General features: G+C 45.0%; 1 protein-coding gene across 1 annotated transcript in view; it reads left to right on the forward strand.

Moving 5' to 3' along the window:
* The window catches only part of LOC126263516 (monocarboxylate transporter 1-like), a 115582-nt gene that overhangs the window by 53291 nt on the left and 39287 nt on the right, over positions 1-23004 (forward strand). Inside the window, exons 2-3 of the mRNA XM_049960608.1 lie at positions 3328-3425; positions 5634-5760. Coding sequence (XP_049816565.1) covers positions 3336-3425; positions 5634-5760 — 217 coding nt within the window. The 5' untranslated portion in view covers positions 3328-3335. The remainder of the gene's footprint in view (positions 1-3327; positions 3426-5633; positions 5761-23004) is intronic.

Genomic DNA, 23004 nt, shown 5'->3' on the forward strand with positions numbered 1-23004 from the left:
TACACCGAAACAAACATCGAAACGTACGACGTCAGTCGACTACAGCGCGCGGAAGAGAGAGTATTCTTGGTAACGAGGCTCCCAGGCTGGCAGTTGACTGTTCGATACTTTGGGCGAGAGTGCATTAAATACGTGAGATGTATTCCGTGGGCAATATGAATCCAGCAAATATAGCTCGCGAGTTCAATAATAATCGCACGGTTTTGCGGTGCGGTCGCAAAACACAGACACTAAACTTATTACAGTGAACAGAGACGTCAATCAACGAACGGACAGATCATAACTTTGCAAAAATAATGAAAGTAAACTTTTAGCTCGAGGGGGGAATTGAACCTATGACAGCTGCTCACGCTAACCACGGGACCACGGCGCTCCTGCGTTTACACATCCCTTGATGTTGATTATCTTGCGCATGGACTACTCAGTTGTATATTTTGCTTATTTTTTTCATCGTTCCCCACAACTTCTTCCTGTTTTCTCGATTGATCTGTGTTCAGTTTTTCGAGGCCTATCCACTGTGCCAACTTATAACTAAATCTGAGGGGGGTGCGATGGGGAGGTTCCCTTGTAAGCACATTCAGAAGGATGTATCTTGCAGTAGGTACTGGGAGATGAAGAAACTTGCACAGGATAGAGTAACATGGAGAGCTCCATCAAACCAGTATCAGGACTGAAGACCACAACAACAACAACAACAACATGTTGTAAGTCATCCTGGGATCATATCTTAGTAAGATAACGCACGTCCTCATACGGCGAGAGTTTCCACTGCTTGTCTTCATGATTGTCAAGATCTAGCTTGGCTAGCAAAGTCGCAGGTTCTCTCCCCAATTCAGAACTTTTGGAACGTTATGAACAGGGCCCTCCAACCAACCCTGAACTTTGACGATCTATAGCGCCAATTGGACATAATTTTCAGTGAAGACAATTCAACGCAACTCAGTGAGATTCCAGAGCAAAAACTTGTCTGTAGACGCCATGGACAGCAATGAGATACCAACTTGATCACAGGAAGACATAAAACAACGGTATCAATCAATGGCAAGCTGAATAACTGCTAACATAAGTGCCAGGAGCGCACCAACATGTTATTGACTTGCTCAATTTATGAAGCTGCTTCTCTTGAATAAATAATCCAGTTTCTCTGAAATTGTAATTACTTGTAGGTCTGTATATGTAAATCACATCTACCGATTGGTTTTCCATTTGGATAAATCTCATTCTTATCTCATTCTCCATGCCAAGAAAAGGATACACTATAATTTCATTTTACTGAATTGAGAAGTTACCCGAACTTTGAATTCCATCTCTCAGAGCGTAAATCAAGAGGATTATGCGTATAAAATGCGCGTGTGTTGTAATGAACATCCTATCAGGCGCTATATTAGGGAGCCTTATTGCGATTGTGAAGGAGTTGGCAGAAACTAATAGCTAACATTCAGTATGAAAAAGTAACTTATACGCAGATCAAAGCTCCATACTAAATTACGTTGTCGGGCACTATACATGCTTACGTAATTAAACCGACACACACTGGAAAGCGGAGTGGGCTTGGTGGAACATAGACGCGAAGAATGGCCAGTACGGAAAGAATAGGAAACTCATTGCAGGTATTACATGCGAAGGCCTAAAAGAGATAATCCTAGCGGTACCAAGAAACAAATGCGCAGGACTGGACGGACTTCTCATTGAATTCCACCAACGTTTTCGGTATTCGACGAGAGGAAAATACGTGCCAATATTAGACAACCTGCTTACCAGTGACACTTTCCTCACTGCCTTCACAGATGACTTTGGAGTACTTACCCTGAAGAAGAACAGCGTCAAGTCTACAACAAATGTAGGGACATTAACTCAGTTGACTCCCAACTGGCCGGCAGGTGTGGCTGTGCGGTTCTAGGCGCGTGACCGCTACGGTCGCAGGTTCGAATTCTGCCTCGGGCATGGATGTGTGTGATGTCCTTAGGTTAGTTAGGTTTAAGTAGTTCTAAGTTCTAGGGGACTGATGACCACAGATGTTAAGTCCCATAGTCCTCAGAGCCATTTGAACCATTTGAACTGCCTACTGCAAACGTGTAGAAACATCTATATCCCGTAAGTTTACTGAAGCTGACAAAACTTTATTAAATTACTGGTCAATGAATGCATACACAACACCATCCCTATAGATAGCCAACAGCAAGATAGATAAGACAGGAGCTAATGTTAATACTAAAGCAATTTGTTAGAAAAATTTATCTATATCCAAATCCAAAGATTACTCCAATTATTTACTTTACTAACCCTTCTCTGCTCCGAAAGATGTTTAACAGCAGAAGATTGCATAAGATGCCTAGAGAAGCAACCCACAACAGTAGAGATATGCTTACAGTTTCCGTTACTTCAAGTCCAAGATGGTAAATTGTAGTTGCTAATGAAATGACTGTAGCTGTAATCGCTGTCGGATTTCAGCTTTACTTTGATTAAATTGAACTTCTCTTTCAAAGATCACGATCCATTGAATTTTTTTTTGCCCTTCAGGTTCACCAGTTTCCGCCTCTATATGGCTCTGAGCACTACGCGACTTAACTTCTGAGGTCATCAGTTGCCTAGAACTTAGAACTAATTAAACCTAACTAACCTAAGGACATCACATACATCCATGCCTGAGGCAGGATTCGAACCTGCGACCGTAGCGGTCACTCGGCTCCAGACTGTAGCGCCTAGAACCGCACGGCCACTCCGGCTGGCTCCGCCTCTATAGCCTGTCTAAGTTTATGTCGGTGATCACAGAATATGATATTTCTGGTGTATCCACAGCTCTTTCTATTGTTAAAACCCATCTAAGCAATAACAGAATGAGCCTGTTTAGCATCTCAAGAAATTGCATAACCTCACACTATTTATCCTTTCCTTTATTATCACAACAGTAGACCCAACAGCGAACGCTTGTAACACGTGTGTAATTGGAACTTTGCCCCTTGTGCACATCGATAACTTCATATTTCTGTCCATCTTTTATAAGGATATTATTAGTTTTCCTTGTGCTTAATGCAAAAGCGAAAATTTTGCTGCCTGTGTCTTATGAATACAGTATTTCAATGTACTGAACCCAAGAAATATTTTAAAAAAGCGTCATTGTCCCTTAAGACCCCATTAACATTGAGTTACCAAAAACTCATTGAATTTAATAACACAAGTTACGTAAGTACCAAAAATTGAACCTGTATGTACAGGAAAAAAGATTGTACCTTGTAAGTTCTTGCTCTGCAACTTCAGACCATATCTTGGTGGTCTTGTTACAAACTGACATTTTTAAAACACATAAATATCGTTTTTTGTCTTCAGGCGCACACATGAAACAGCCGAGTGCAGCTGATTATGAGCTCATCCCACCCGACGGAGGATGGGGCTGGATGGTCGTCTTGGGTGTCGCCCTCAACACTGTAAGTTGAAAGACCCGGTGGGGAGAAAGTAAGCCAAACACTAATAACATCGATAATGGATGTCCTAATCCAGGACAACAAGCCAGTACCCAAATCCCGTGCTATTAGGACTAGTACGAATTCATACAAGGTCCAGTCACATTAAAGCTACTACTGCCTACGTTCGACATCCATGTACAATAGCTACTCACACACGGCAGGTGGCAGCACTAGCACTGAAGGGTATGTAAGACAGGTCGGGGGGACACAGACAACAGTTTACCTGACATCCAGTAGGGCACGATCATTTGCTTTCGGGCCAAGTATGGAAGTGTTTACGAAACGGCTAAGTTTGTGAACTGTTCGCGAGCCGCCGTGGTAAAAGAGTACCGTGCATGGCAAAATGTCGCTTTCCAAAACTGGCTCCCAAGCAACTGTGGTGCATCACTGTACACAGATGAGAGTGGTGAGCGTCGGCTGTGGAGATGTGTTCTGTCGAATAGACGTGCAACAGTTGAGCAACCGACAGTCCAGATGAAGCAAGGAGCTACCAGCAGCGTCTCCTGAATGACCGGTCAGCGAATGTTGCTGGTATGGACCTTCGCAGCAGGCACCTGGTTAATGGTCGACGAAGGCTAAAATTTGCGCGCCACTTCCGCAACCTGGCGTCCACTGAGTGGCGACAGGTGGCCTTTTCAGATGAATCACGTTTTATGCTCCATCGGACAGAAAGCAAAAACCCTGCAACAATCGCCCGCATCTCGTGGTCGTGCGGTAGCGTTCTCTCTTCCCACGCCCGGGTTCCCGGGTTCGATTCCCGGCGGGGTCAGGGATTTTCTCTGCCTCGTGATGGCTGGGTGATGTGTGCTGTCCTTAGGTTAGTTAGGTTTAAGTAGTTCTAAGTTCTAGGGGACTTATGACCACAGCAGTTGAGTCCCATAGTGCTCAGAGCCATTTGAACCATTTGAACCCTGCAACAATCGTCCGTACGTGCGCTGTTGAAAGAGCACTAGCATGAGGTTACTGTATTCCCCTGGCCACCGAACTCCATGAAGGTAAATCCAGTCAAGAATCTGTGGGACCACCTATATCAGTCTGCTCGCGCCATGGATTATGAGTCGAGAACTCCCGCGCATCTGGCAACGGCAGTGGAGTCGGCATGTCTCCAGATCGCTGTCGTTGCCTTCCAGAAATTCACTGACTCTCTTCCCGGACGTGTCGCAGCGATCCGTACTGCAAAAGGTACTTGCTCAGGCTTTTGACAAGTGATCACATTAACGTGACTGGACAGCGTAATTATGTGTAAATGATAGCAAACTATTAATTTATTTATGAAATTCAAAGGGAAATGGACACGTAAGCACATATTTATGTGCAAATGTTCGAGTGGAACGAAACTGAGACCACTTTATAAGTTACACAATGGAATTTTATCCGAATTGTCATAACGAAACTAAGAGTGAGAAATAGACAAATTGGGTATCAAATCGACTAGCGTGATCTCTAGTTTTGCAAGGAAAGATTTACTTGCTCGAAATGAATCAGGTTAATTACGAAAAACTTAATTATTCATTAGAGGAGATTCTTTTCCAAATTTTCATAGCCAAACGAAGAGTGGAAAATGTACAAGTGATGTGTGAAATTGACCAGCAAGGGATCCAGCTTCATGCAAAAGTTTTAATTGCTTGAAAGTAATCAGCGTAAATAAGAAAAACTTAATTAGTGAATTGAGAGAAAATTGCAATATTTCATGAACAGTTGCTGTTAGCTATGTACACGAAATGTCAAAAAGTTCATCTGTATTCTGTATAAAGCGTTACACCGATTCGATATTAAAGTGTCAATAAAACATCCGAAACAAATGTTGAAAAGGAAACGGTCAAATGTTTGTGAAATGACTGGTCTAAAAGTAGGAAATAAAACTGGTTAGAGAATCATTTGACCAACTTGCTGAAGCTGCTCTAAATCATCTACAGCAAATGAGGAGGAGAATAAAAAATCACAGTGCGGAATTTTACCTAGAATTTTAACTAGTACTAGTTGACAAACGTATAGTGGATTATGTCGACCGCGCAATCTTATTTGATTACGTGATTTCGAGTATCATTTAGAGGCGCACCAAATGTTTCTCTAATGTGCTTCATTTCCTACTTTTAGCAAAAATATTTTCTTTTCAGACACCTTTTTTCTGACAGAATGCTTACTGCCTGCTGTTTTGTACGCCTGCAGATGACCAGCATGTCCCTGGGTTCAGTTTTCAGCGTCCTCTTCGGAGACAAGCTGACTGAGATGGGACACAAAACAACCAGCGCTGCAGTTATCATGAGCATCAGAATGGCTGTCATGCAGTTCTCAGGTAAGTCAAGCGTCGTATTGCCTCTGTTCTCAAGCTTCAGTAATCGTAATATATCAAGAGAAGAATTGCTGTTTGAAAATAAAATTCGAAGGCGCCGTACACCTTGAGATCTTGACAGATAAGTGATATCCGATCTCGTAACCCTCTTTACGTGTCATCTAAGAGTACGGTGTTAGTAGCATCACGGTAACCTAAAGGGAGAGAAATAAAATTCGGATTTAAAGGTTGGTCGACATTAACAAAAATGGTTCAAATGGCTCTGAGCACTATGGGACTCAACTTCTGAGGTCATTAGTCCCCTAGAACTTAGAACTAGTTAAACCTAACTAACCTAAGGACATCACACACATCCATGCCCGAGGCAGGATTCGAACCTGCGACCGTAGCGGTCTCGCGGTTCCAGACTGAAGCGCCTAGAACCGCACGGCCACTTCGGCCGGCGACATTAACATTATCAGTGTCACAGTACTGGTAGCTTTTACTCTTGGGGAAGAAAATCACCAGTAAGTTTCTTCAAAAGTCCAACGTGGCCTTCACTGTAAATTATTTAACTAAGCAATGGAAAAAGCTCGAGGGCAGAACAGGGTTTGAGTCTCATTTCTACGAAACGCAAGTATCGTGTTGAATCAACTCGTGCACCCCGTTCAGAAGCAATAAGTACGCGCGTAATCGTCGTAATTTACTGTTGAACGCTGCATTTCGGCCAACTGTAGCACAGGAATATCACTCGCCAGTTCAAAGCTCCGAGGGTCAGTACTAACTCATTCCATGAAGCATGCACACTAATGAGCTACCAGAGCTTACTAATGTTTAATGTACTCAAACACATGGATGGGAAATTGCATATGAAATGGGCAAAAGGTACGAAATAACTTCAGGTCAAACATTTATTCTATAGGTATACAATACAAAACTACTATTAGAAATAGCTCTGAAGGATCAAAGGAAGACCTCAAGATATTCCACACAGCACAACATATGTTCCTGAACATGAGTAAATTTCGCGCATTGTACACTCCTGGAAATTGAAATAAGAACACCGTGAATTCATTGTCCCAGGAAGGGGAAACTTTATTGACACATTCCTGGGGTCAGATACATCACATGATCACACTGACAGAACCACAGGCACATAGACACAGGCAACAGAGCATGCACAATGTCGGCACTAGTACAGTGTATATCCACCTTTCGCAGCAATGCAGGCTGCTATTCTCCCATGGAGACGATCGTAGAGACGCTGGATGTAGTCCTGTGGAACGGCTTCCCATTCCATTTCCACCTGGCGCCTCAGTTGGACCAGCGTTCGTGCTGGACGTGCAGACCGCGTGAGACGACGCTTCATCCAGTCCCAAACATGCTCAATGGGGGACAGATCCGGAGATCTTGCTGGCCAGGGTAGTTGACTTACACCTTGTAGAGCACGTTGGGTGGCACGGGATACATGCGGACGTGCATTGTCCTGTTGGAACAGCAAGTTCCCTTGCCGGTCTAGGAATGGTAGAACGATGGGTTCGATGACGGTTTGGATGTACCGTGCACTATTCAGTGTCCCCTCGACGATCACCAGTGGTGTACGGCCAGTGTAGGAGATCGCTCCCCACACCATGATGCCGGGTGTTGGCCCTGTGTGCCTCGGTCGTATGCAGTCCTGATTGTGGCGCTCACCTGCACGGCGCCAAACACGCATACGACCATCATTGGCACCAAGGCAGAAGCGACTCTCATCGCTGAAGACGACACGTCTCCATTCGTCCCTCCATTCACGCCTGTCGCGACACCACTGGAGGCGGGCTGCACGATGTTGGGGCGTGAGCGGAAGACGGCCTAACGGTGTGCGGGACCGTAGCCCAGCTTCATGGAGACGGTTGCCAATGGTCCTCGCCGATACCCCAGGAGCAACAGTGTCCCTAATTTGCTGGGAAGTGGCGGTGCGGTCCCCTACGGCACAGCGTAGGATCCTACGGTCTTGGCGTGCATCCGTGCGTCGCTGCGGTCCGGTCCCAGGTCGACGGGCACGTGCACCTTCCGCCGACCACTGGCGACAACATCGATGTACTGTGGAGACCTCACGCCCCACGTGTTGAGCAATTCGGCGGTACGTCCACCCGGCCTCCCGCATGCCCACTATACGCCCTCGCTCAAAGTCCGTCAACTGCACATACGGTTCACGTCCACGCTGTCGCGGCATGCTACCAGTGTTAAAGACTGCGATGGAGCTCCGTATGCCACGGCAAACTGGCTGACACTGACGGCGGCGGTGCACAAATGCTGCGCAGCTAGCGCCATTCGACGGCCAACACTGCGGTTCCTGGTGTGTCCGCTGTGCCGTGCATGTGATCATTGCTTGTACAGCCCTCTCGCAGTGTCCGGAGCAAGTATGGTGGGTCTGACACACCGGTGTCAATGTGTTCTTTTTTCCATTTCCAGGAGTGTATTTCACTTAACAACGGGGAGAAAATCATGCTGATCTGAGGATATGAGGACAGAGCAACCTGAACGAGCGAACAAGTGGGTTACAACTTTATTTCGCAAAGACAGGAATCGAAAATTTACTAACTGAGAGAAAAGTGTAGAACAGCCATACCAGGAACAGTCGAGGAAGGAACTTTGTTCCTACGACCAACCAAACAACGATGAAGAGTATCGCAATGCAGCCTGCATACCTAATCCTGCAGGTGGTGCACCTCCAAGACGTCTCGTCGGATCGGTTAACAGCGAAACAGTATCCTTAGTGTCCCCACATCCTACACAACATCCCCATCCACTCTCCCCCCCCCTTCTCCCATCCCCCACTCACAGCAATGCTGAGCCAGACCGTCAATGGTAACAGAACCTTCAGGGCAACAGTTATCTATTCATCCTACCTAAACAATAGTTCTGTAATATACAGAGACTAGCTCGTGATGATTAGAAAATGTACATTCATGTTCCGATCCATCTTCTGTTTGCTGTGGCCTTAAAATCTTTAACGAAAAATGTAAGTTCGTTATTACACAATATTGTGCAACTCATGTACGGTTAGCAGCATAGGCGATTTTCGTGTTCAAAACATTAAACACTTACTGTTATTCTTTTCTTCTTGCACTAAGAGCCTTCCATACCTTTCAACTATTTTCTACATTTCTCCATCTGTAGTCAATGTGCATAATTCACATAATTATGAACACTGCGAGTCGCTCTCTAATCTTTCGAACGCCTCACATGCTCCTGCAAGAAGTCGCCGATGCTTCTACCATGAACAGCAGTCTAAGAGACGTGTTCCACCTGACAATAACGGTGCAACTGTCGAAACGCGTTGCAGCTGCAGTATAGACTTTGTTTTCTTCCCTTTTTTTTCAAATGTATCACACTTTAACAAACAACGACGCGGTTTATTCATACTATTTTGCAGGGTCAATACGTACGGACACAAAAACTAGCACAGTTATATCTTTAGTCGAATGGGTGAATCTGCGTGTTGCTTAAATAGGATGTAATATTATGCGTTTCCTGCAAAACATAGCTGTTAAAGTAAACCTCGGTAAAATCGTCGTTGAGATGAAATATTTTAACATGTTACTGATTTCTGAGAAATATTTCGGCATCATTCGCTTGAAAAAGCAGGTCGAAAAGAACTTTTAAGAGATATATTCTGATTAAAGATAAACACACTGGATGAGGCGTGAGATAGCGGGTCACGGTTTTCTCGGTAGACTTACACAATGGTCACTGAACCTGACCAAAGGGGAACGAGGTACCAATTCACACTGATAAGTGACGCCAGCGCTACACATTTGGATAACCCCCTTTACCCGTCTATCTGCTACCTGCCCATCTTCCTTCCCGTAATCATTATTTCGTGTCTGTTGCATCTGCAGCCACAGCACACTCATAAATCTTATCGTTGTGGGGTCAACGTCCGATTTCCAGTGGGTCTGACTTACACAGCTTTATTCTCCTTTTTGTTTGTTGAAACGTTTGGTCTCGCTGTTAGACTGTTTCTCGATTGAGGGGATACTTTCCACATTTACAACGTACATTAGCAAATAACTGAAAGAGATCTTGATTTGACATTGAAATTACGTTGACAGATGGCCTTCTGCTACTTACGTACTTGTTTACTGATACTTGTTAGCGGGATAACGCGCCTCGTATCAGCACTTCTGATAAGAAACGTAAGAACTCCAAATCAGGTAATATTCCGATAGCTCACTTCGATAGCTTCAATATAATTGTGGAGATAACAAAATAAAACTCGTTTTGTACAACACTTCAATCCGTATGGGAAATCGGAAAAGTACTCGAAAGAAGTAGAGTTTAATCAGAAGCATTTCAGTGATAACCTCACATGTTGTTCGATTGATAACACTCTCATGTAATATATCTCCATCGAAAAAATATTCTGACAAATTTAGTTCTCCTCACTGCACCACTGGTCAGATTTATTATACTCCATCCCACGAAAGGATAATCTGAATAACTGTTACGTCCTTAGCTGAAATTAAAAACGTATTAGGACGTCATTCTTTGAAAGAGAGGCTCCGAAAAGCTATCTGCAGTGCGGCAAAATTCACTAGCCCGAATGTGATACACCTGACCAATTTTGTTATGTAAAAATGTAAAATATGAATGGCGTATGACATTGTTGGCTGTAATATCGCATGGTGTGGCATCAGCAACGAGTCGAATAACGTATTCTTTCTCCGAGCAAATTGGCCACTTTCCTTGTGGATATACGAGTGTTGTGTCGCATTTTTAGCGCGCAGGTGAGTATAACGGATGTGTGTATAGTGTAGTGTTATGTTTATGGTGCATGGTGATGCAGAGAGAAGAGAGGTGTCACCTGGTGCCGGTACATAGCCTTGTCTTCTAAAATACCACCAAGCTGACCACCGCACTTAATGTGCCCCTCTGATCGACGGACCATTTGTCAACAGTGCGACATGCCCTCAGATCATGAGACTCTACGGAGAGGTTTGGAATTTAATCCAGCTCATTGATGCAGAGACTGGCGATCAAAAACTTAACTCTTCCACCTCTCTTTCCCTTGCCGACCGAATATTGTCTATGAAAATTTCATTCACGGCCAGTATTCGAAGCGGTTTACATCCGAGTCGAGCGCCACCGCATAGCTTAGCTACCTCGGCTGTGGAGGCGGTTCTCTTGTATGCTTTGTGTTATCCATCCGAGTCTCATTTTGGACCACGGTTAAACGCTGTGTGGTTGACATTGCATCGTGCCGAATACCTACGCTCTCGGCCTTCGATATACGACAAGCAACATATTTAGGGAAGATGACTGTACTTGTTGATATCATTGTCCTGGAAGAAATTCTCAGTGATTGACGGACTTATATAACCTGTTGACATGAAATGTCGGGTCTCTATGTGAAAAATGCCATTATATTGATTTTATCTTTCTGGTGAGCAGTCGCCACTAATCGGAAAACTGGGAAAACCTGATAAAGCACAAACTCTCAAATTTGTTTATTAAAATAGTTTTGGCGTCAAAATGAAAAGGAATCCTTTGCCGTTCAATAAATTTACATATGCTAGTTAACTTTCGTTTACAAGGCTTGGTTCTACCGTAAGATGACTTTCGTCAACGTACCGTGTCGGATACGTTTTTCAGTCGGTCAGGGAACGTTGCCAATAATCCAAATCAAACAGACGTCATCCCATGATGCTCCACACAGGCATAATGATGGGCTAGTGGCGTTCACATAGGACAGCGTAGTCAACAAAGAATGTGGATAACAAAAGGCGCGTGTGCACGGGAAGTGTCCGTTTGGGAGAGCAAATCGCCCCGGTACTTTAGGGATAACAAAGCAATTAGATAAAGGCATCCTACACTCTTCAGTCTTCCGGCAACAGTTACAGATGTACTTCACTGTTGGCTTTAGTTCCCCATAACTTGACGCCTGGTATTTGTACTGTAAGTCGATTGTCTGGCACATTTAGGAGTTACTGCTCTTCTGGTTGAAGGCGTACTCGTAAACGACCGTCACTGGAGCCAAAACAGAATCTTTTCTCCTCACTAATACCATTGCACACCATTCATTCACGTAACTGGGTTTTTCTTTGCACCAAAGTTGTGCCTGTTAGATACAATATGAGAGTGGAAATATGACGAGTGGCGCATTTCTAGAAGTCTAACTTGTAACGAACGCTGTTAAAGTCCACGAAAAGTCCCCTTTTGCTGTTTTAGTGCGCCACAAAGCGCAGATCTTGGCTTTGCGTCTTGACGATAGGCTGGAGGCAGCCAGTGACGAAATGTACTTCATCTTCATCAGTCTTCTGACTGACGAATTTCTCTCCAGTGCCAATCTTTTCATTTCAGTGTAGCACTTACAGTCTACGCCCTTAATTACACTGGTGTCCAAAATTAAAGCAACAAACGGAAATTGTGCAAGGTTGCGTTTGTTTTACAACAAAACAATACAGATAGGTGACAGTAAGGTAGATACAATGTAAAGAATACAGAATATAAACATCTGCAAGATACATAACGGTAGACAAAAATGTTGTCCGTTTTTTCTGACTTAACGGATTTGCACACACAGTCCGACAACCGGTTAATGTGCTCAGTTTGGGGTGTGACCACCTTTGGCAGCAGTAGAGGCCTGACAACGACGGGGGCATGCTGTGAATGAGGTCATCACTCTTATGTCGAGGCAATAACGCCCATTCTGCCTGCAGAGCTGCTCTCAAGTCTTGGCGGATGGTTGGTAGATGCTGACGTGATGCAGCCCGTCTCCATAGTGCATCCCAGACATGCTCTATGTGATTCAAATCGGAAGAGCAAGCAGACTACGCCATGCGTGCAATACCTTCCGTTTCCAAGAAAACATCAACCACCCGTGCTCTTCGAGGTTCAGCATTATCGGTCGTCAGTACTGAATCTTGGCCCACAGTACTTCGCAACAACTACACACCAGGTCCCAAGATCTCGTCACAATACCTCACAACAGTTAAACCTTGCCGATTCACCGGTACAACTTCATGAAGAGGTGTTCGAGTGGTCGACATAATCCCTGCTCACACCATTAGGGATGTTCCTCAATATCGATCTCTTTCGACAATGTCTGGGTCCCTAAATCGTGTTCCACGCTCCCTCCAGATGCGAATCCTTCGAGGAACACTCTCTGGACCAAATCGATACTCATCTGTGAAAAGAACGTTGGCCTACTGTTTCACTGTCCAGGTAGCATTTTGACTACTTCACTCTGGACGTTGTTCCCTTTTGTGAAGACGCGTCAAAGGTACACATACAGCAGGTCTCTGACAGTAAAGGGCACTCAAAGATTTCTGTACACCATTTGCCTCGATACATCTCGTCCAGTGGATGCTGCGAGGTCGAATGCCCGTCGTCGTGCAGTACTAAGGCGGTTCCCTCATGCCCTTGCAGCCAAATAACGGTCCTCTCCTTCTGGTGTCACACGAGATCGGCCCCGTCCTTGTTTTCGGGAGATACTTTCGGTTTCCACAAACCGTCACCACATCCGAGAAACAACAGAACGAGTCATCTTAAGTCATCGGCCCACATTAATTTGCGACTGTCCTGCTTCCTTTCTTTCTCTGGCCCTCCACCACAGAGAGTCTGGTAGGCGTCTTCTCTGTGCACCGTCTGTGACTGTGTACACAGCGATTGTGGATGTGAGACTACCCGGCAAACACTATCCTGTTTGACAGGTGTCTTGACGTCAGCGTTGGCGTGGTTGTCCGTTGACGGGAATGCCATCTTCTGTGCAGAACACGATCGTACAGACATCTGTTGACAGTTCGTATTATTTTATCGTGAATTAGACGCATGACGAGAAAACAGTGGTTTGTTGCTTTAATTTTTGACAGCAGTATATTTAATGAATGTATTCCAATATCTATTTCCCTCTGTAGTTTTTACCCTCTACAGCTGCATCTAGTGGCCTAAGTAATTCCCTGATGTCTTAACAGATATCATCTTGTTCCTGCTTTCTGTGTTTTCCATATATTACTTTCCCCACCAATTCTGAAGAGAAAATCTTTGTTCCTTATTTTATCAGGCCACCTGATTTCCAACATTCTTTTGTCGCACCATATCTTAAATTCTTCGCTTCTCTTTCGTTCCGATTTTCCTACTGTCCATGTTTCACTACCATACATTGCTGCGCTCCAAATGTACATTCTCAGAAATTTCTTTCTCAAATTCAGGCGTATGACACTAGTAGACTTGTCTTCTCCTTGCTACATCCATCATGGATTATTTTGCTGAATTGCAGAATCGCCTAACTTCGTCTACATCGTGATCCCCACTGTGATGTTAAGTTCCTCGCTGTTCTCATTTCTGTTACTTGTCATTACTATCCTCTTTCTTCGATTTATTTTCTGTCCATATTACGTACTCGTTAGACTGTTCATTCCAGTCAACAGATCCTACAATTCTTTTCCACTTTCACTGAGGATAGCAATGTCATCAGCGAATCATATTGTTGATATCCTTTCACCTTACATTTTAATCCACTCTTGAAACTTTCTTTCATTGGCGTCGTTTTTTCTTCGGTGTAAAGACTGAATAGTAGGGGCGAAAGACTACATCTCTGTCTTACCATTGCTTCATCCGAGCACTTCGTTCCCGGTGTTGTAGTCTTATTTTCCTGTCTTCGTTCTTGTACATACTATATGTTAGCTGTCTTTCCGTATAACTTACACCTATTTTTTCCGAATATCGAACGTGTTCTAAAATCCGACATTGTCGAACGCCTTTTCCAAATCAAATTATCGTTTTACGTTGCCTTGATTTTTCTCCAGCCCTACTTTCATGATCAACCGCAACTCCAGAACTGCCTCTCTCGTGCCTTTATCTTTCCTAAAGCCAAACTGATCATCATCTACCAGATCCTCAGATTTCTTTTCTATTTCTGTGTAGTTATACCAGAAAATACCAACTACTAATTTTCTGCTATTCTTTTTAGAGACACCAGTATAGAATGAAATACAAATGTCTCGCATTCAGTTTTAGAATTTATCTGATATTCAAGTTTTCATTATACAAGATGAATGCGGAATCCACCTACTAACTTGGTTCTGTATATTTCAATATACTGGCTCTGGCTCCACGTTTGATTTCCTACCCTCATTCATCTTTCTACCGGTATTGTAATGATAATATTCGTACAACAGTATACATGACGACGGTATTCACTGTGTGTGTTGTTTGGATTCCAACTTGTTCAATGTACTCACGGTACTTGTTGTCGACAACACTAACGCCCACTTTACTCTTCGCTCTCAGCCTTGCATTCGGTACTGGGCGTTTCTGACTCGGATTAGTTTATCCTACACATTTAGCTCAATATGGATAGCAATGCGGATAAGTTTACTGAAGAAGAGTAAGGGTTAGCTGAATTCAATCGAAAAACGGACAACGATTCTACGCCGTGCTATTGTAGCAATGACAGCAACCGCGTAGCAATATTTTCGAATCTGTAGTAGGCGCTTGCGAGTAACCGGCCCCATTTCCTGTTGGAATGTAAGAAATATATACGAGGTGTGCTGCAATATCCTATCTGGAAAGGAATGTGCGACTAGAGGCTATCGAGGCACTAATAGTTGCACGAGGTCTGAACAAAAGCAGGATAACTGATCTGAGAGTCTTTCTCATATTATCCACCGAAAGTGCAGCCATTTTGAGTGGAGTTTGGAAATTGGTCTCTATAGAAATCCCTGATTTCACAGTGTTTCCTGAAGAGGCCATGTTTATAGTACACTGGGTGTCTAATAATACAAACATCCGTGAATAGAAACGTAAACTTACATGCATTGGAGTGTTGATCCCATCACTACAAAGTTCGCTGTGAAATGGAATGTGCCATGCTTCTAGCTCAACTAGTGTTCCGTGTTCAAAGTGTAATTCCCGTCGTGCGGCCATAATCACGTAGGAAACCTTTTCACACGGATCACCTGAGTACAAAGGACAGTTTCGCCAACCAACACATTGTGTACGCCGTACTACCGCCATCTGTATGTGTGGATATCGCTAGGCCATGACTTTTGTGACCTCACAAGGGGACAGTACGTACTTTCCCTCACCGATCTAATTCATGTTGACATGGTGTATAGAGCATGACTACGACGTCAGATTAAGTAAAGATCAAGGGGCAAATCTCGACCGGCCACGAGAAAATCGAGTATGAAAGTTATAGGGATGCATATATGTGCTACTGTGTTGGCGATTATCCGCACGGTGCCAGTAACCAAGTGATTAAGCACTTAGTCACGTAAGCAGAAGGTCTCTGGATAGAATCTCGCTGCTGGTATTTCTTTTTTATTCCCGCGTAACTATAACGTTAGATTTATTATGGCTGTAAAATTATCAGCATATAATGATTCATTTACTATTTGCATAATATTTATAAGGAAAAATAGGGAAACAAAAAACTTAAGGACATTGGAGATAAAAAAGGACACACGACCATTTTGAAACTAATCAGTATAGTTTTTTTACTGACATTATTGTATCCACATCTGTGATAGTTACGGAGCACTGCACAAGTCAGGATGATACTGATCGTAGAAACATGTAAAACAATAATTATTGCGGCATACAGCAAACGCTATGAGCGCCGAGTTTTTGCATTAGCATTGTTTCTTCTGTGTTCCTACTACAAAACAAACTTGGTTTATGTGGTGTCACCGCCAGACACCACGCTTGCTAGGTGGTAGCTTAAATCGGCCGCGGTCCATTAGTACATGTCGGACCCGCGTGTCGCCACTGTCAGGATCGCAGACCGAGCGCCACCACAAGGCAGGTCTCGAGAGACTGACTAGCACTCGCCCCAGTTGTACGACGACTTTGCTAGCGACTACACTTACGAAGCCTTTCTCTCATTTGCCGAGAGACAGTTAGAATAGCCTTCAGCTAAGTCCATGGCTACGACCTAGAAAGGCGCCATTAACCATTAGCCTTAGATAGCTTGTATCTAAAGAGTCTCACTTGTATCGCCACAATCTCCATATGGCTCATCAAGAACGAGTTATACAAAGGATGGATTAAAGTTAAGTATTATAGAAGCTACGTACTTTTCTTTATAGCATTCATTAGGTATCCTGTTTCAGACCTCACTCCATCCTTCGTGAGTTAGCGCGTGCATCTTGGCTGCCTCTTTCAATTAGTGTGCGTAGTGTTGGCAAGTCTGCCGACACTACATTTTTGGCGACGCGGATCAATCAGGATCTTGTTCTTTCTACTTGCTTACATTTACTTGTGTCATGGCTTCTCCAGATGTACTGTCCGAATTTTATCGCTTGCAGAATCAGCAGACGCAGGCGTTATTGGATGCCCTTGGACAGCTCGTCCAGGGTCAACGTGCACTGCAACACGATGCGGCCGCCGCCGCTTCACCGCTACTGCAGCCACAACATGCAGTTGCACCCCCGTTTTGTAGCTTTGATGCAGCCATTGAAACGTGGACGGAGTGGTCACGCCAATTTGGATTTCATCTCGCCGCCTACATAATTCAAGGTTATGAGCGGCAGCCGTTTTTGCTTTTGTGTGTAGGTGTGTACACCTACCGTGTGATAGTGAAATTGTTTCCCCGACGCGACGTAGCAACTCTGTCTTATGAAGAAATTTTGTCAGCGTTAGATGCCTATTTCAAAGAAACAGTCAATGTCGTTGCCAAACGGTATACGTTCTTTCGTACCAAACGTACGGCCGGTCAGACTAATAGGGAGTGGGTTGCAACATTGTAAGGCCTTACAAGGGATTGTGCTTTTGAGTGTGAATGTGGACTTCCTTATTCAGATACAATGGTACGTGATGCCATAGCACAGAACGTTTCTGATGTTCGTGCACGGGAACAGATTTTGAAACTAGTCAATCCCTCCCTTCCACAAGTGATATAGACATATTGGATAGGCAAGAGACACTTGACTTTGCTCAGGAATCATTTGAAACTTCGCCAGCCGTCTGTCACATTAACCGGCCCGCCGGGCGCGCTGCACGGACTGCTAAACAGCCCTCGCGCACGTCCGCACAGCTGCGGCCTAGCTCTCAACCACGTGTGCCGCGTAGGCAAGCAAATGCAGTGAAATCATGCCCGCGGTGTGCAACTAGGCATTCGCATGACAATTGCCCGTCACGCCAAGCTATTTGCTTTTACTGTCATAAGAAAGGACATGTTCAAAGTGTTTGCCAGAAAAAGCTCAGATCAGACAATCACAACCATTCCAGGCCCTTTGCTTCGCGCCAGAATCGAACCCAGACTCATCGGGCCCGTGAACCTTCGCCCATGGACATTCATGTAGTTCATTCCACCCCGTCCAGTGCCACTATCTCAAACAGTGACTGTGTTCGTCCCACAAACAGTGTGCGTCGACGTCGCCGGAAATCCTGTAAAGTCGCAAGTGCTTCTGTACCAGTATCAGTTCACATTGCACGAGAAAGTCGCTCTTGTCGTCAGCAGGACAATAAACTTTTTGTCGACTTGGACTTTGAAGGCAAAGTAATCCCATTCCAGCTCGATACCGGAACTGCAGTTTCATTGATCAATCAAGACACGTACAAACAACTGGGCAAACCTCCGTTGCTTGCCGCAAATGTTCAGCTCACTAGTTATTCAGGACAAGCTATCCCTGTGTTAGGACAGTGCAGCCTTCTTGCAACATACAAGGGACAAACGAAACTTGTGTCATTTTACGTTCTTCGTTCTTCTACTGCAGTGAACTTGTTTGGTTTAGGTTTATTTCAGTTGTTTAACTTGTCTATAGTAAATCAGGTCCTATCAGTGAATCAGACTGTGCCTTCAGACAGTATTTCGCGTCTGTGTGACGAATTTGCAGACATTTTTGCACCGGGCCTTGGTTGCGCTACGAACTATGAAGCACATTTGGAACTGAAAGTCGACGCGCAACCGAAATTTTTCAGAGCGCGCAATGTTCCCCACGCATTGCGTGATGAGGTCGCAAGAACATTACACGATTTAGAATCGCAAGGTGTAATTGAACGTGTGCAGGCTTCTCTCTGGGCCTCACCCTTAGTACTTTTGCCTGTTGCTGAGGATAGAGCATTCGATTCTTCCGAACTTGCTTGCATGTTCATTGATGCGGAAACCGATGACGTGGTCGAATCGTTTCCGATTGATTTTCGTCGTGTCGCTACAGCCACAGCTGCTGACCCTGTCCTTGCTACTGTTTTGCGTTTTGTTGCTACGCAATGGCCCTTGTCAAAGTCGCGGATCGAGGATCCGTTGGTTCGCCGATTTTTTTCTCACAAGGAGAGACTTTTTGTACGACGTGGTGTTTTGTTGTTGCGTTCTGATAATGATCAGTCCAGAGTCGTGGTCCCACGTTAGTTGCAGTCCTCTGTCTTATGGCTTCTTCACCAAGGACATTGGGGTATAGTGCGAACGAAACAACTTGCTTGTCAGCACTGTACTTGGTTCGGAATCGATGCTGCGATTACGACTATGTGCTCTTCTTGCATGGCGTGTGCCGAACAACAATCCGCACCGCCGCGGCAATTCTTTGCATGGCCGCAAGCCACTTCCCCTTGGCAACGCTTGCATATCGATTTTGCTGGTCCATTCTGGAATGCTCGATGGTTGGTTGTGGTCGATTCTTTCAGTAATTTTCCTTTTGTTGTCTGGATGTCTTCCACAACGTCTTCTGCCACAATCCAAGCGTTATCCGCTATTTTTTGCATTGAAGGTCTTCCGCAGACTATTGTTTCCGACAATGGCCCACAATTCTTGTCCGCAGAATTTCAGTCATTCTGCAAGGCCAATGGTATTCAACATCTGACATCCGCGCCGTTTTCGCCTCAGTCAAACGGTGCCGCTGAACGATTGGTCCGGATTTTCAGGTCCCAGATTTTTAAGTTGAAAGAGTCGCATTCTCGGGAGGACGCGTTATTGCTCTTTTTGTATTCGTATCGCTCTCAGCCCCGCGATGGTCGCTCGCCGGCTGAGTTGCTGCACGGTCGTCCTCATCGAACCTTGATGTCTTTGCTGCATCCGCCGCATCAGATTCCTGTGCAGCGGCAGACTCCTGTTTTTGCTCCAGGCGACGTTGTATTCTATCGCAACTATCGCGGTTCACGGCGTTGGCTCGCAGGGCGCATTCTTCGCTGCCTCGGCCGCGCAATGTATTTGGTTTTGGGGGCCTCTGGTGAGGTGCGTCGGCATCTCAATCAGCTGCGCCTCTGTCGTCGCACGGGTTCTGCCGCTCCCCGTCTGCTTTCAGCGACGGTGCCGTCCGGTCAGCGCCCTGGGGACCCATCTACTGGCTCGCCTCATCCCCAGGTGTTACCGACGCTGCCTTCCATTTTGCCCCATGGCGACGCGCCGCTGCCGCCGCCGCCTGTTCTCCCGCCGGCGCCGCCCGCAGTGGACGCTTCGCTGCAGCCGCCCAGCGCCTCCCTGGATCACGCGCCGCCGATCGCTTCCCGTGACCAGCTGCCCTCCGCCATGGAACTCTTGCCCGCTCCGGACCACATGGCGTCATCGCGCGTCGGGTGCCCCGACGCAATGGAGGTCGACCCTTCGGCCCCTCCTGTCTCATTACGGGCGCATACACCGCATGTTGACGTGCACCCTGGACTAGGTTTTCAGGTGTTTCCTAGTTCCCCTCGGACCGAATGGCAGGGTGCGGGTGGCACAGCCTCGACTGTTGTTAGGCTCCCCACCTCGTCGCATACGTCAACATGGGGTCCTCCCCACGGCGGGCGGAAGCCTTATCACACGACCGTCCGCCGATTTGCGGGGGAGGAATGTGGTGTCACCGCCAGACACCACACTTGCTAGGTGGTAGCTTAAATCGGCCGCGGTACATTAGTACATGTCGGACCCGCGTGTCGCCACTGTCAGGATCGCAGACCGAGCGCCACCACAAGGCAGGTCTCGAGAGACTGACTAGCACTCGCCCCAGTTGTACGACGACTTTACTAGCGACTACACTTACGAAGCCTTTCTCTCATTTGCCGAGAGACAGAATAGCCTTCAGCTAAGTCCATGGCTACGACCTAGCAAGGCGCCATTAACCATTAACCTTAGATAGCTTGTATGTAAAGAGTCTCACTTGTATTGCCACAATCTCCAGATGGCTCATCAAGAACGATGTATATAAAGGATGGATTAAAGTTAAGTATTATAGAAGCTACGTACTTTTCTTTATAGCATTCATTAGGTATCCTGTTTCAGACCTCACTCCATCCTTCGTGAGTTAGCGCGTGCATCTTGGCCGCCTCTTTCAATTAGTGTGCGTAGTGTTGGCAAGTCTGCCGACACTACAGTTTACTTTCATAAACTGTTCTCGGCCATCACGTATATATGATCATATTACCAGATGTTAGTGCAGATAACTGATGGCTATGAGATCTTCCCTTGAAGCTATCTCTCTAATGTGTTCGATGATGTAAGAGCAACTTTGTATTCACATAATAAGGTTTTTTAGCTGCATGTAAAAATAAACGTCGCAGGTCTGCACCAACGGAGTTTATTTTGGATGAATTACTTTAATACCTGCTCGCTGGCAGATCCGCTCCGTCTTGACAAATTTCGTCGTACAAAATCGGGTTCGTTTGCTCTTCCCATGAATCGAGGAGCAAAAGAAATTGTTCTTCTCTCACGTATGGCTTCAAGACGTCAATTAAAAATCCCCTGTATAGTACTGTTGTGAGTTTTTCGGACTTCGAAGTTGTTACCACAACGTTTTTGTATTTGTGTGCGTGCTCATCACTTGCTTTTTGCTTCCTTAGCCCAAATGAGCCAGTGGTCTCTTGCAAGCAAACGAAGACCGTTCGTAGTAATTTCCAGATAAGGTGACAGTATATTGAGCAGTGCACGAGTGTGTCACTTCTTACATATTCTTTCGGTACACAAGAGCCACCTTTGTTTCGCGTTCGGTGAGAGTTCCGTCATAAGTTGATTGATATTGGCACCCTAGGACAAACATTTAAAAATTAGCATCGTATGATCTATAAAAATAGTACTGCAGTTGATGTAAATGAATCAGGTCCTTTTACGTGTAATACTTGTTTGACTAGTGTTCATAACAGAATCCTTGTCGTATTTTGGTATGAGGGCTCACGTCTACATTCGGAAATTTGCTGCTGCATCAAGGACTTGCTTCAATGAAGAACTTTCGTTCTCGGATACAAATCTGATGACTTTCTCTGACGAATCAGAAGTCTTCGTTTGAAGAACACTACCCACGAATCGGAAGTTTCAAAGTATACATAAGGAAATTGGCTGACAGCGGCAAGGGTCCAATGCTGCAGGTTTCTCGCCGTCACTCGCTGATTACATTCTCGAACTTGTAGGAAATTACATAGGTCCAAGAATCAATATTTTTAAGTTGTTCTTGCCTTCTTCCAGCTTGCTTTATATGGTCTTCCCATCATTGTAAACCTTTCACGCTTTTTAGGCGCGAAGCTCCCCTTCTATGAAGCTTAGCCAAACTCCCTCCCGGGTGCTCTCTCGCTTAACAGACGATCCTAATCTTCTAATACTGCGGAACGTAATTGCTGTCCATTTTTGACTGCTTATCTTCGGCCTCGTAATCGTCTGATGAAGATGAAGCCACCTTCGGTTTCTTCAAACACACCCTCTTCAACAATATCTTGGTGCGCAATTAGTTCGTCTTGTACCACGAGTTTTTTCTCCCCTTGCATTTCGAATATTCCTCGATATATTTCTACTCTAATTCCCATGTATTCTTTGTTATTACTGCAGAAGATTTCGAAGCGATGAAATCATTTTACACAAGGAACTCTTCACTGTACACAAGTGCAGTTTTTAATCATACTTTTAAAACTTTTCTATAAAGCGATTCGGTTTTATAGCCAGGTTCAGGTTGTCTTGCTTTCGAAGTATCAGGCACATGAATACATTCACTCGTAAAACCAGACATCTTCGAGTGTTAACATGGAACTACCCCGGGAGTTAACATACGAATGATCTACACGTTTGTAAACGGTTTTCCCTTTCTCCCACCACCAACGGAAAGCTGTTTGTGCAATGCAGCTGTTTCTGGTGCGTCAGAACTAGCTGGAAGATTACCAGAAAAATGGGTTCATACGGTGAATCGTACCTTACCTTTACCTATACGAGGAAAATGGGCTCATGATGGCTCGAAACGTATCTTTTGAAGTACGGTTATAGTTTCCAGAATGAGATTTTCACTCTGCAGCGGAGTGTGCGCTGATATGAAACTTCCTGGCAGATTAAAACAGTTTTAATCTGCCAGGAAGTTTCATATCAGCGCACACTCCGCTGCAGAGTGAAAA

This window comes from Schistocerca nitens, chromosome 6 (genome assembly GCF_023898315.1).
Source record: "Schistocerca nitens isolate TAMUIC-IGC-003100 chromosome 6, iqSchNite1.1, whole genome shotgun sequence".
Classification (NCBI taxonomy): domain Eukaryota; kingdom Metazoa; phylum Arthropoda; class Insecta; order Orthoptera; family Acrididae; genus Schistocerca; species Schistocerca nitens.